This window comes from Cucumis melo, chromosome 1, assembly GCF_025177605.1.
Source record: "Cucumis melo cultivar AY chromosome 1, USDA_Cmelo_AY_1.0, whole genome shotgun sequence".
In the NCBI taxonomy this organism is placed as follows: Eukaryota; Viridiplantae; Streptophyta; class Magnoliopsida; order Cucurbitales; family Cucurbitaceae; genus Cucumis; species Cucumis melo.
In genome coordinates this window covers 7,605,560-7,620,623 of record NC_066857.1, presented here as the reverse complement: position 1 = coordinate 7,620,623, position 15,064 = coordinate 7,605,560, and the positions used below count along the sequence as shown (strand labels likewise).

Here is a 15,064-nt window from a genome sequence, read left to right as displayed (position 1 = left end):
CAGAAAATTGGATCTAACAGCATTGTTGATAAATAAGACATTTAGATTTAACACTAAAAATCCTTAATCAAGATGATCTCAAATCTTAAGAATGACTAGATGACAAATTATCTACCAAAATTAGGGATTGAACAAAGCTTATAGCTTTCATCAATAGTTGATCTTCGAATCACTCTATAAGTAAGATTGATCAAGTAAGCTTGAATGATTTTTTACATGCAACATGATTGCATAGAAGACAGCTTTAGGCAAATTAAAAGAAAGCTCAAATGCTCTTTTAACTACCATTTTTCAAGTTCTTTTTTTCGTTTTCCATACAAGATACATGACATTATATATCTCTCAAAATAAAAACCTAGATGTCTTCTCAAAATAAAAACCTAGATATCTTATGAGATATTTCGAGTGGTGACTCTTACGATTTGTGACCATTATCAACCATAATCAAAATATAACATAAGAACACCAATAAATCTAACCTCTAAACCCTAAACCATCTAAGAGTAAATGAAACCTCATTTGAAGTAGTTTGAAGTGTTCGTCTTCACTTTACTTCATCTAATACAATAATCAATTCTTTTTGTTGTAATCTTCGACGCATGAATAAGATGGTTTATTTCATATCGTAAGCAATGCAATTTATGTTATTAGCAAATACAAATATCAGTGAGACCATGATTTTTCCTCAAACCAATAGTAACTTTGACAAAATATGAAAGGTCAAAGACCTACCTTTCCATCTTCCAATGAAATATAGATATTTAAAGGAACTCAAAACCATCAAAGACAATGCTCAAAGGAACTTTAAAAATTGAAAATAGTGTTGATAAGAACTCAAATTGTTGAAATTCCTCGATCTCAAAGAAACTTTTTAAAGTATGACTTTTTCAAAGAAACTTTAAAGTATGATTTTTTCAGAGAAACTTTAAAGTATGATTTTTGTATGAATAACCTCTTTTCAAAGTCATGTGTATACTTTATCCTGATGAAATTTGATCTTTAATTGATTTCATATGCTAAAACTCACGATTTGTTACTAATAAATTATGATTTTGATCAGTACTTTGATCATTTTTATTTATTACTACTTTTTTTTAGTTCTACCACAGTGAAATTATGGTTATGAACCTTTTTCAAATACATATATCTACAAATATTTTAGAAAAGAAGCCTACTCATTCGCTTTTTTTTTTTTTTTTCCTTTTTTGTAGTTACCATACACAACATCATGACACCGTTTATCCATAGCTCTAAGATACTCATCTAATACATTAATAAATGGAAATCCTCATTTTCAACAAAATCAGTAGAAAAGCTACCGGGGCCATGATCATCATCTGTTTTTAGATTTCACTGGAACGCCTTTGTACATATCCACACGCTCCTTTAATGCATCTCGTCTTGGCCGAGCAAGCTTGTTGTTCGGATCGAAAAGAAGAACTTCTTCAAAAGCTTTCAAAGCTGACTTGTATTCTTTCTTTTTCTCATATGCATCTCCAAGATTGTTCCAAGCAGTAACATATCCAGGTTGAAGCTTCACAGCAGTTTCGAACTGGGCAATTCCCTTGTCAAGCTTATCATCTCGCACATAACTAACCCCGAGCGCGTTGTACACCTGCAAACATCAAATAAAGACAAGATCATTAAATATCAACCCTCGATCTCTCAACATGTCAACTAATGCTTGGCTCCCATTTCTTTTCATGGAATTTTGCTCAATAAATTGCGATGGAAAACACAGGATTCAGTTCGTTAGTGGAAAAGATAACTAGTTTCGATTAAAATCAAAGATGAGAATCAAATTTTATACTATATGATAGGAAGCTCTTGATATTCATATTATAAGATTCAGAAATCAGTGAGCTAGAGATATTCATACTATAAGATTCAGAAGTCAGTGAGCTAGACAGTTTCGAACCTGCGCAAGATCTTGATCATCCCCGTCCCACTTATCAATTGCCTGAAGCAAATACTTAGTGGCAGCAGGATAAAACTTCCTCCTCAGCATAACTGCACCAAGTTCAAAATATTCCATAGCACTGGCATCACCACTTCTCACTTGTTCCTGTCCAAATTATACGGAGGGAAATTGCATTAGCAAAGCTAGACAATCGATGTCCTCCAATCACCTGCTTCTGGGGCTTTCAGGGACTTAGTATATCCAAATTTGAACTAACAGTTTACCCATCAAATTACATTATCTGTAAATGTGGACTCTTACTTGCAGTTCTTTAGCAGAAAGATCGAGTTCTCTACGAACAAGAACTTGACGTATGACGAAGAAGGTACCAACCCCAAGAAGACCTAATAGTAATAATAGATAAGATAGTTGTATTCCTAGTTCAAATAACTCCCCAATCTCGTAAACTGTATTTGTTTTCATGTCTTCCCCAGCGAATGCTGCTTCAGCAGAAACTAGCCATAAAGATTGCCCTGATGAGAAAGCAGATACAAATAATGCTAGGCCTTTTTGTGGTTCACAATCTGCAAAAATGAAAATTTTCCTTCATTTACCACAAAAGATATTATACTAATAACTTAAGAGCTAATTATTTTATATATTTATTTATAATTCTTTCAATTGAATTACAACAGATGTTCACAAGCGGAAGGAAACTCAAATTCATAAATTCTGGATAGTTTCGGGGAAAACAAAGTGCAAGGTGAATATGCAAGCGGAAGGTTAAAAACTGTGGATGTGACAACTCAAATTGAGTTGTTTTTGTTGATTACAGCTTGAGGTCAACATTTAGGAGTGCCATGATAATAGAGGTAAGAAATAATATCAAAGTGTTAAAATTATATTAGTCATTATTCCAAGTAGGGGAAGAAGAGACATTGGCTTAGTTGGTTTGGTTTCCAAAAAACTTTGAGAGTTGCGATTTTACTTTACCTTTTATCTTTCACTTAAATTTCAGCCCTTTGTTCTAACTAAGTTACCTAATTAAATGAGGTATGTGTTGGATCTAGTTTGACATATCTTGCACTATATCTATGAATATAGTTTAAATGATCTATGAATCAAATCTAATTTAAAGACGTATTGATTAAATTGTGAATCAACATGTCTATTTTGAACTTCAGTCATAACCTACAGATCACTTGAAAAATATGAGCCACAAAATTAATGGAAATGATTTGCTTGTAAAGAATGTTGAATCAGAGAACAAATTACTCTCAAACATTGTCGATGATTGAGATTCCATTGCCAATTCCCTTTGAAACATCTGCCTTCATCCAGTGTAGGAAAAAAATAAGTTAATAACGAGACAATTTGAAAAATTTTCAATTCAACGGAGGAAAATATGTCACCTTATGGAACAAATAAATTTAAGTAGATATAAAAAATTTTATACACAAATCCTTAAACATAGCCCATTTCGTATTAACAAAGTTAGCAAATTACAGTTAGGATTCCAATATTTATTAACGATTTCAAAAGTGAGGAATATGACAGGATGTTACCAAGTTCTGAAGGGTGGATAAAAGTGAGAGTTTCATCAAAAAGCTTGGGAAGAAGGAAGTTCTAGGATTCAATGAAGATGAATTTGGGAGACTCTTACAGTAGGCATAGAAGACATAAGATCAAGAAGATTGTTTGGAAGCTTGTATTCAAGTAGAAAAGGATTTCTGTAAATTCATTCCTTGTGAAATTGTGATTATAGCAGCAAAAGGAAATGACGCAATGCAAGGTGGCAGCACGTGTTCAAGAACATAAATTTACCGTCTAGAAAAGGATGGAAGGTTCATGGCATGTAAAAGAAGAAAACTTCAATATTATATGATAAAATCAAAGGACCCCAACCATTGGACACCAAGAGAATGGGGTGGGTTTCAAAGTATTCAGTAGGATGGAGGCTACGAATAATTCGGATAATGATAATAAAAGTATTAAGAATACTGATATGGTAGAGGAAATGCAAAGATGTATCTCTTTTATTTTATTTTATTTTATTTTATTTTTTTCTTTCTTGCCCAAGAGGTATCTAATAAAGGTGCATTATGCAGGGTCGAGGAAGAAAAAATTGCCAAATTTCTAGAGAGTGAATGGCTATTTGGAGGAGAGACCCCAGTAGAAAAGTCGTTAATGTAGAAAGTAGGCCTGAAGAGCCTAGAGGACTTCAATGAAAGAAAAAAGGAGTAACTAGTAAGAAATAAAGCGTTGGACCATGTTTTGTGTTGGAATAGGAAGGGGGTCCATTGTCTAATTAAGGGGTATGTTTTTTCAAATAATGAAGGCACATGATATGGAGGTAAGTATAAGTAGTCTTGAGAAAACTATTTGATGACCCAAGTTGGCTTTAACGGAGAAGAAGGCAGGTTTTGAAGAAGGGCTTAGTGAAGGGGGCGTGGAATGTTTTCAAAACCATCTTGAAAGAAAGAAAGAAAGAGACGTTAGGTTATGATGAAAAGTGAGGTGAAGTTTGTCCATATGCTGAGATTTGAGTGAAACATTAATAGCACTGAAAGAATAAAAGAGGAGATCTTATCTGCTGGGGAGAGGAGCAGAAAGTTTTGAATGAGAAAAAATTTCTAGAGCTGCGATGCAAGAGGAGAAGGAAAAATGTTTGCTAGAGGGCAACTTATCCTAGATTAACGAAGGGATAAAAATACAGGAATTTTAAAAAAAAAAATTGGCTATTGACTGTGAGAGGTGAAAGTAACAATAAGTAAATGATGCTTTTAAGGTTTAATTACCAGTTTAGTCTCTAAATTTTAGTTGTGTCGAATAGATCGTTGTATTTTAAAAAATGTCTGGTAGATCCTTAAGCTTTTAGTTTTGTACTTAATATGTTTAACCTTTAAAAGTATCTAATAGATACATAGCCTGACCTGTTATACATTGTTTAAAATTCAACGACTTAACATAAGATTGAAAGGTAAGGGTCTTTATTGAGCACAAAATTCAATTTTGTGCCTAGTAAGTCTAAATTTTCAAAAATGTTAAATTGGTTTCAAATATAGTAGATATAAAATTGAAAATTTAGGGATCTACTAGATAATTTTCAAATTTAGAGATCTATTAGACACAAAATTAAAATTTTAAAGACCTAGTAGACACAAAGTTAGTAGTTTAAATTGTTTTTTAATAACCCAACCATCATCTACAAAATCATGAAAACCCAATGCCCCAGGAGTCTATAGTCAAGAGTCAAAAAGTCAGAAATTTTCCTCCTTAAGAACTACAGAACCCTTAAAGAAAGCAGTTATTCAAATGTGATAGCCGGTTGGCTGTTCTATAATAATAAAACATTCTAGTGATAAGAAATATCTTAACGAACATAGTTTCATAAGTTAAAGAAATATGAACTTAATAAGTCGATGCTTTTTGAACAAAATGCATACCTGAAGTTTAGAAAACCTCCTAACATTAAGTCTACATCCCTTTCTAACAGTCCGCAAAATTGGTACGTCAAAATGATGCACAATTTCCTACGTAGAAACAACATCATTCAATGCCATTGAAATGGTGAAAGTGTCCATTAGAGAACAGTCTTGGAGAAACAGAAAGGATATTACTTGGAATCTGATACTATGATAAAAACAAGTTCAACAAAGGAACAAAAAATGAAATAACTTTCAGCCTCTTACTGAAACGAAACAGATGAAGTGTTGAACAAAAAATTAAAATACCAAACTTGTCCGGACAAATGATTTCAGAAATTGGACGTTACAAAATGCACACCTAACTTGACGGCTTGCGTAGCATCGGAACAATGTTCACTAAAAATATGAAACATGTCAAGACCAAAAGAGAAGTTTTATACTTAAATGAACACAAACAGACACAGTCATGTCCAAGACCCAACAAATTCTTAAAAGTTCCAACCGTGAGTGGTAAGATTTCTGGAACCGTGAATTTAATTTTTGACCAATTAAAAACACTTCTCCAGATTTATAATTTTATACAATCAGAAGCAACTTTTAAAATCCTAAAAACAAGCACCTTCAGCGGAAATAGTTTAAAGAAAATGCTTCCATACAAAGTGCTTTTCACAAAATCAAAACTCTGAAACAGTCATTTCAAACCACCTCAATGATTGATTATCTTTACGAACTTATAGAGAACCAGCAGATTTCATTTCATACTTCAATAAATTGGGCGTCCAGGGTAGAAATCTACAAAGGGATGGTCTCAACTCTCAAGAACAACTTATGATTAAAATACAAGAATAAACGTAATTCCCCAGCTGATATACTATCCAAAATACGAGAATTCGACAAGAGAATCCGAACTTCAAGCCATCACCTTCCCCAATTCCTCAAATTTCAACCAGAATTCAATTAACTGAAGCTCACAACCACATATTTTGAGTTCTAAAGAAAACAGAACCATCCATGAGAAAAATATAGTCACGCATAATAAGAAAACATGAAATCTCACCTGAAGAAGGAGATTGTGAGGCTTGAGCTGGAGAGACCCAAATGGAAGGAAGGAATGAGAAGGAGCAAAAGATGGTGAACGATGAAGTGACAAACTCGTCTGTAAAGCCATTTTGAGGGATTTTAGGGACTCAATTTGAAGTTTGTTAATCTGGGTGGTTCTCAAAATTGAAGACAGGATGCGCTCCTCCAGACTCCAATTTTGTTGGGTGTGGTTTTGGAAGAGGGAGCAGATACTACACTGACCAGAAGATAATGGTAAAGATCAAATACATAGAAGGAAATAGGAAAAGCTGATTTTCCCGCTTTTTAGCCGTTTATTTTATCTGATAAAATCTGGGCCGTTCATTTATCATCCGCATAGGAAAAAGACAATGAAAAATAAATATCACATTTTGAATGAAAAAACAATAAATTATCATTTTCTTTTCTTAAAAAGAATGATGGCCTCAACTTTACACTCGATCGAAAATGCTCTCAAAGTTTCAAAAGTTTCAACTTTTTCTTAAATTTTCAAAAAGAGTGGTTGTGGCATACACCACACAGGTGTTCAGGTTTTTCTTTGCTTGTAGGCGAGCTCTTTTTTCCTAAAGTACAAATTTATTGTTGCTGTCTTGGGAAGATCAAGAACGTTTGGCTTGGTAAATATTTGACATCAACAGTAGTGCCTGAAAGGGGGTTTTTCAGTAGGGTCGTTAAAGAACAAAGGATACAAAAAAAAATGATTCAAGTGCACAAGTGAATAAGTGGTACCAAAAAAAAATATCATGCAATAGCAAAGAAATAATGCAATTCAAAAAATTTAATTGGGTAAAAAAATTCCACAATCTCAAAACTCTTCAAAGGATATACCTAACTTACTATGAAAAATAATTAATCACAAAAGATAATAGAATAGAGTAAGAAGTAAAAAAGGGTCGAATCCCAAGTATTAGCTATACAAATCAATGTTTAGTAAATATTTTCAAGAACCAAGTAGTTGTATGATATGGGGGGATTTTGGTAACAAACAAGAAAAGTAAAGAAAGCAATTAAATGTTTTTAGGGTTTTCTCAATATTTAAACTAGCACAACTCAAAGATATTGGTTTTCTCAAATAGTAAGGGGTGTTTGAGCCCCAGATTTGCAATGGGTGAAGTTGGCTAAAATAGCTCACTCCTTCTTTGTGGCCCAGATTATGGAAATCCTAGTATTTCTTCTAACTCACTCCCCCTCTCACTTCTTCTCATAATCTTTCTCAATCCTCAATTAATTGGTCCAAGAACCAATTGCCCTAAATTAATGAACTAAGACATACATCAAAATTCATCCCAACCTTAACGAACAAGTTTTCATTTTAGTGGTTTTCACATGCTCGATTAAAGTTGCATAAGGATCAAGGAAATCAAGTTTACACTTCCTAAAGCGACATTGTCTCTATCTAAAGAAAGATTGTTTTGGGAATCTCAAATTGACAATTAAAGACAATTCAATAGGATATTGTCATGAAGAATCTATCCAAAATTATCAAACAATCATGCTTTAATTCTGTGCTTAGTGCACCTAAAATTAAGGTTAAATTCATGCTTCTTAGGTAACTAATTCAATCAAGCAAGAATTCTTTATTAAAAGCAAGATAGGAAACAAACGTAGTCATCATAATAGTCTTTGCATTGAAGAGGTTTAATGTCCAAGAGAAAGGAATAAGTAGAGGCTAATGTGGTGTTTCATATTCCTAACGCGTGTTAAGGCGATGAGAAGTTGATCTTGTTAAAATGACTTTATGCATGTACTTGTATTTCTTGAAAAGTTTTTCTAAATGCTACTCATTAAGCATTAGGCTTAAGTTTTAAGTTTTCCTTCTCCAGGTAAGAAATGCGAAGAGACCGTTGAGGGAAGGCAAGTTGCTGCGTCAAGCATTAAGAACTATTGCAAGGCGTTGGAATTTGGGAGTTTAGTTATAGTTTCTATTTAAGTATTACCTTGTATTTGTATCAAGTTTGTTTAAAAGGAAATAAGGTGTTAAATATTTTCAAGTTTTGGAAGTGTTGCATTTTCTTATCGTCGAGCTTGATTCTTTTAACTTTAAGTTCTAAGAGTAGGCATTCTGGGCTACACTTAGAAGCGTTGGAACCATCGAAGTTGCGTTCACTCCCAAAACGCGTAGGTCCGTTCTAAGTGGAGATGTGACAAGAAGCTCATAGAAGCTTCATGAAACTTGATGAAGGCTAAGATAGGGATCAACCCTCCTATGTAGCACTATACTAGAAAATAGTGTGAAACTATCCTAAATCTAATGTAAGGAGTTAGATCGAGAAAAAGCTGGTCCACGCAAAGGGGTGCATGGCCAAGTCAAGGCCTTCACCAAAGTACAAGAGGATCCCTTGAAGGATTCATACTGATCATGGATAAAACTATATGGAATATGAGACGTAATCAAATACAGAATACTTTCCTTCACTTTAACTAGACTAGCCAAGGAGTGGTTTAGACAACTCAAAAGGAAATCAATCAGATCATTCAAAGAATACATTAATTCAATTGCTCTATTAGTAGTGGTCAATGGACTCTGAGACAACAAATCTCTAAGATCTTAAGGTAAAAGAAAAGTAAAAACTTGCATCGAGCTAGTTACTCGAGCTAAGGAATACATAAGTGTAGAGGAGTTGATAAAATCAAAAGGAAGGATAGAAGAGCTAAGGAGACAATCACCTCAGCCTCAACACTAAGCGAGAGATAGAGTAAATGAAAGAATTCAGCTAGAGGGCAAGCGATAAAAGATAAATAATCAAGATCAAGCAAAATTTAACAACGTACCCAAGTTTGAAAGATATACTCTAACTACTCTTCCTATCAAATAAATATACATGGAGGAAAGACATATGAATCTTCTAAAAGAACTAGAAAAAATGAGAACATGGTCGCATCGAAAAGACAAACAAAAATATTGTATACAATTAAAAGATGAGATTGAAACCCTAATTCATAACGGGTTTCTATAAGAATTCATTCGAGGATCAGTTGATTCAAAAGAAAAACAAATAGAGTTAGCAAATAGGATGAGGCTAATCGAGAAAACTTAGAAGATAGCAGACACAGATCATTCGTAAGAGAAGTAAGAGTGACTCTAAGAGGTTCGATGGAAGGAAAATCGAGTAGAAAAAGGAAAGACATAGCTTGGAAAGTAAGTCAAGCACCTCTTAGAGTTATTTTTTACTTGCTTTTGTAACTTAACTCTCCCCTCATCACACTTACATATTCACTAAATCCATTATTTTATAAAAAAATATTTATCTATGCATTGCAACGATCCCAACACAATAAAAATCGCTCAAAACAGAGCTAAAACGAGCAAGAATGGACCAAAACAAGTTTGAAGGGCATTTTTCTTAATTTCATCGAAGAACGGCGCGTGAAGGAAGTAGCATATCACCCTCGAAGCATCACAGCACCCGCCTTAAGCACTACAACGCTCTTGCAAAAATTGTCCAGGTGTTGCGACGCTCCAAACTTTTGACACAAAATTTGACATGCATCTTCATGGGCCTTTTGCCAAATAATTGTCATTTTGCATTATTTAACCCCCTTTATTCATTATAAGGGCGACGAAGTCTTCATTTCTTAGAATTTTATAAAAAAAGCTCTCTCAAATCTATTATAACGTCTCTTCAAGATTGAATAAAATCTCTCAAGAATTTCCAAGAATGTTTATCATTTGTTCTTCCAATCTTTGATGCTACTTCCAAAACCATGAAGAACTAAAGATAACTTCTAGGAATTTAGGCTGTTTTTAGTTTAGTTCTTTGAGAATCCATGATTAATTTTGATTTCTTTAATTGATCTTTGGGATTGTTTCCTTTCTTATTTTTTACTTAGAAAAATCCTTCCAGCATTGGTTTGATCATCCTTTGAAATTAAGGCTTAATCTTAATTCTAGATGTGCTAAACAAAAAATTAAAGCATGACTGTTGATAATTTTAGACTAATTAGTTAGCATAAAGACATCTTATTGAACTGTTTTTAATTGTTGAGTTGAAAATTTTCTTTTAGATAGATGTTATCCCGCTTTAAGAAGTCTCAATTTGATACCCTGTTCTTTATGTAGCTTTAATTCATGATTACGTGGAAACTGCTAAGAGGAAAACATAATCATTAGAGTTAGTGTGAATCTTGATGCATGTCCTGTTGGACCGGTATGGCAACCCTAAAGGGGGTGAATAGGGTCTAATTAAACTTTTTAACAAATAAGCCTAAATTAAACTAATTACATAATTTTCAAATAAAAAAAACTTTAGCTAAATTATGTTAAATAACAAGATTGATAAAAAGTATGTAATAGAGTATGCAATCAAACTCAACCAACAAGAACATGTAACTAAAATTAAATGCAAAAATAATTAGAAAAGAGTTAGAGAAGAAGACACCATAGTTTTATAGTGGTTCAACTAAACTCAACCTACATCCATTTTTCCATGCACCTCTTGGAATTTTGATCGAAAACTTTCTTTTGACTCTTTCCACGAATTAGAGTTGAACCGCTACTTGCTCCTTTTTCGGGTTCAAGAGCAAACTCGATCCTTTCCACAGGTTAGGATCCAACTGTCACAAAATGTTGAAGTTTTAAAAAGACATTTTTATGGCCTGAAGACATTTTTATGGCTTGAAGACGTTAGGTTAGGTCCACCACTGAAGACGTTGTGTTCGTCCGCCGCTGCAACAAGTTTGTTCGCTGCCGTTCACAGGTTCGTATTGTACATTTTTATGGCCTTTTATTTTCAATTTTTGGGTACTTCAGAATCTGAAATGAGTTTGTTATATTTTAGGACCCATTGAAATGTTTGAAAATAAGATATATTGAATCAATTATGAGACTCTTAAGTTGTTCAGTGGTTTTGTTTATCGATTATTGTCACAAAAAATATTATTTCCTAATTAAAAGCCTAACCAGTTAGTCTGGACAACCAGAAAAGCCTCTAAGTTCTCTTGATTTAATTTAATTGACCAAGCATCTAACTCACCCTGAACTAGCTAAACGATTTAATTAAAAAGCTTTGTGGGTATGTTGTAGGATATATGCGCTCTTACTATGAATGTATTGAGTATCGTTCTATATCTATCTGATCCCGCTTGCCAAATACCAAATGTCATTATGATATTTCGTATTCTTTGGAAGACTCTCATTTCTAGTTGACTATTATTCTCTTTATTTATGCAGTTAATATCAAAATCAGTTCAGCAGGTGATTCTAGACGCAAAGGTTGGACCACCATCATACGAAAATGGGCTTGCAAAAGATATCATTTCTGTTGTAAGTTTTCTTTTCTTTCTCCTTTGTCTGCACATCTTTTTTTTTACTAAAGAAGACGACATATAAACATGTTAATCTAGGTTGCTTTAGTTATTGTTGTTTGATGTGAATACTGCCAACGCCCCAATCACTTAAAATTACTAATCTAAGCCATTAGATTTGTAGTACTTAACAGTGAAGCAGGTTGTATGCATGTACAGCTGAACTTAATTTTTCTAAGTTAAATCTGAATGTAAAAGTAGTGTGTGCATGTGTGTGTGGTCGGAGGGGTGGGGGCTGACGGGTTGGGAGGAAGCTGATTAAGATTCAACCTGATCTTGATGGTTTCCATGTGTTGTTATCTAACATATATGCTTCAAAAGGAAAATAGGATGATGTTCTTGAGATTAGGGACATGATGACAAAACATAGTGTTTTGAAAATTTCTGGTTGTAGCATGATTGAAGCAAATGGAGTTATTCAGGAATTTCTAGCTGGTGATAAAACACACCCCAACATGGATGCAATTGAGGATATGTTGGTTGAAATGGCTATGAAATTGAAGTTAGAAGGTTATACACCAGATACAAATGAGGTTTTGCTTGATGTTGATGAAGAAGAGAAGGAAAGTATTCTTTTAGACATAGTGAGAAGCTAGCCATTTCCTCCATTTTTGTAAGTGAAAGAGTTACACTTAGCCAAATTCAAAAATCAAAAACAAGTTTTTAAAAACTATTTTTCTTTGGTTTCCAGAACTTAGTGTATTTGGCCATTTTTGCTTCTGCAGTTGATAGAAAAAGATCTGAGTAGGACTGTGTCTCTGTTTGGGCGGCGATAAATGTCGGTGATCGAGTGGACAGTATACTGAAAGACATGGCTATAGTGATGAAGCAGTTGGACTGCTCTGATGAAGCGATTGAGGCTATCAAATCCTTTTCTTTAGACGATCTTTTCCTTTCATAGATTCAATTTCTTTTATGTTGGGATGGTTATCTTAGGACTTGATAGTTTGGCATAGAAATTTTCTGTAGTAACTTTCATCCGTTGATTTGTGTAAGTTGTAAAAGTTTATAATGGTAATGTCCGCATTGTTCTTTTAATAAATGTGTTGGAAACTATAGGTTGTTACATTAGTAGTTTTCTCCGCCAGTCATTGAAGTTGTTCAAAGTTTGCTCATTGATACTATGTAAGTCGTTCTTTATTTTTCACATTCAAATTTAGGTATCGTAATTGTATTTTTTTTTTCAAGTTGATTTTATGATTTGGGAAAATATTTCAAAGTTACTCTTTGGGCATTTTCTTGCATTGTAGATTTAGCATCTTTTTGCACATGCCTGTTCTAGATGACTTCAAACTAATCTATGTCTTACAAACTTAGTGTATCATTGTAACGCCCAACAAATTCGATTTTTTGTTCATTGTCATTAATATTTAAGTGTGGTTATGGAAAATTTAAATTTATTGGAAGAACCTTATCATTTTGAAATTTCGATTAATTAAGGTTTGGAATCTTTATTTTGTTTAAGATAATAAATATTTTTATTTGGAAATAATTGGGGAAGTTTTTATTAAACTAAAGTTGGTTGGTTAAGGGAGAAATGTGGGGACCTAGTTGGGGTTAATAAGGAAAATTTCAAGAGATTTGGAGACATAGGAGGTGGTTGGTTTTCAAATTAATTAAAGAAAATAGAAAAAAAAGAAGATAATTTTCTTATATAAAGCAGCTTTGGGACCCGTGCATAAGAAAAACAAAAAAAGAGAGAGGAGCAATTAAGTTCTCCTTGAAACCCTAGCCGCCGACCCGCGCCGCCAGCTTCAAGCACAAGCGTCGGGGCCAGCCGCAGTAGAAGCCGAACCACCCGCGTCACACTTCGCGATCCGCAGCCGTTCTGTTCGTAGCCGCCGCGTGAAACGTCGTTCGCCGCGTCGTCGAACAGCAGCGACCGTCGGTCGTCAGCCGCACGTCTCCATCCGTCGGAATCCGAACCCGCGCTTCGGCCGTCGCTCGAACTCGAAGCCGAAACCGCGTCCGCTCACCGCTCCGTGCCCGCGTGTCGCCCCGAGCCGCAAACCGAACCCGCATCCACATACCGCCCCGTGCCCGCGCGCCGCCTCGAGTCGCAAACCGAGCCCGCGCGCGCCCAGCTCTCTTCCCGTGCAAGCCGCGCCGCGCCGCCTGCACTGCAAGCCGAGCCGCGCCTCCTTGCTGTCGCGAGCCGAGCCGCACGCGCAAGATCCCTGCGCCAAGCCGAGCCGAGCCGATCCCTGTTCTTTTTCCAGCCGAGCCGCCAAGCCTAATTTGGCTCCTTCCACCCAATTTTTGGTAATTAAATTAATTATTTTGGCATTACCCAGTAAGACTCAATGTTTTGGACACTAATTAATTTAATTTGGAACTAAATTAAATTATTTTCCTTAAGGGACGTCTTGGACCAAGTAACTGCTGCAGCGTGGGATTTCTTCAGTAGGGGCTCGAGCACTGCAACCTCTTTCTAGGGTAAGTCATTTCAAATGAGTCTTGAACCGTTAGTCGTTGGTGACCTAATTACGAATTTTGGCGTATTAAACAGTTAGGACCTCGTCGCTTGGAAAGCATACTGCCTCGCGGTTAGGACTCGTCAAGTAAATCTCCAAGTAAGAGATTCTACTACTAGCTCCATGTTTAGAATTATGAGATTACGTATACTTCAATTGTGCATGTTGAGGACTAGGCCGTACGATGCATGAAATCAATGATAGTATGATGCAAAGGACGATATGGTTATATTATAGCATGTTGTGTGATGACGAGAACTGTTATGGCTGTACGACGGATGTCGAGATGGAGAGTGTAATGATGATTTATCTGTTATGTTATATGCTGATGCCATGTGTATGTATACTGCGATTAGGGTACCTGTTAGCTTAACCTGTTAGAGTCGTACCTGCATGGGTGTCCTTCGGGATCACCACCTATTGAGGACTGTGTGGTCCGACGGGACACCAGTCTAGCATGGATATAGATATGACTCGAGTGACTCGACGGGGTCCTCGCATCCCGATTGTCCTAGGTGTCCCCCGGGGCACCGAAGACCAGAGTTACGTTCCTACGGGAGCGCATGTTGCACGTGTTCGGGAACGTGCCAGAGATTGGGTACCAGTTACAGGACTCTGACAGGAAGTTAACAGGCACCTAGTGGGACTAGTAGTGGGTCCCTTACTGAGTATTTTATACTCACTCTCTTCATGTCATGTTTTCAGGTAGAGGACGAGGCAAGGGCAAAGGCAAGCTGGCGAGCGACCCGAAGTGACCGTGGCGAGCCATAGAGACTCCTGCTTCCGCTTATTCTTGTTTTTTTTTACTTTAGTACCTGAGTTTGAGTATTCTTCATTACTTACCATCTTTTTATGTAGATAGGGCCCGAGTAGGACTT

General features: G+C 35.4%; 1 protein-coding gene across 2 annotated transcripts; it reads right to left on the bottom strand.

Annotated features, from left to right (window-relative positions):
- Positions 1 to 1,156: 1,156 nt before the first annotated feature.
- Positions 1,157 to 6,638, bottom strand: LOC103500057 (tetratricopeptide repeat domain-containing protein PYG7, chloroplastic). 2 transcript variants are annotated; one of them, XM_008463247.3, is made up of 6 exons: positions 6,386 to 6,638; positions 5,347 to 5,433; positions 3,176 to 3,227; positions 2,222 to 2,484; positions 1,919 to 2,065; positions 1,157 to 1,615 (listed from the first exon to the last, which is right to left on the bottom strand). In XM_008463247.3, the coding sequence occupies exons 1-6, from the start codon at positions 6,494 to 6,496 to the stop codon at positions 1,334 to 1,336; spliced, it is 942 nt and encodes a 313-aa protein (XP_008461469.1). In that variant the 5' UTR covers positions 6,497 to 6,638; the 3' UTR covers positions 1,157 to 1,333. The 2 variants fall into 2 exon arrangements, with proteins under 2 accessions (XP_008461469.1, XP_008461470.1); XM_008463248.3 differs by having other exon boundaries at positions 3,176 to 3,231; positions 6,386 to 6,554.
- Between the last annotated feature and the right edge of the window lie 8,426 nt (positions 6,639 to 15,064).

Excerpts from the sequence above, each read along its gene's own strand:
- LOC103500057 (XM_008463247.3), bottom strand. The coding sequence starts at position 6,496 with ATGGCTTTACAGACGAGTTTGTCACTTCATCGTTCACCATCTTTTGCT. Across the intron at positions 3,228-5,346 it reads GGAGGTTTTCTAAACTTCAG|ATGTTTCAAAGGGAATTGGC; the intron begins GTATGCATTTTG and ends GGATGAAGGCAG. Across the intron at positions 1,616-1,918 it reads ATGATCAAGATCTTGCGCAG|GTGTACAACGCGCTCGGGGT; the intron begins GTTCGAAACTGT and ends TGATGTTTGCAG.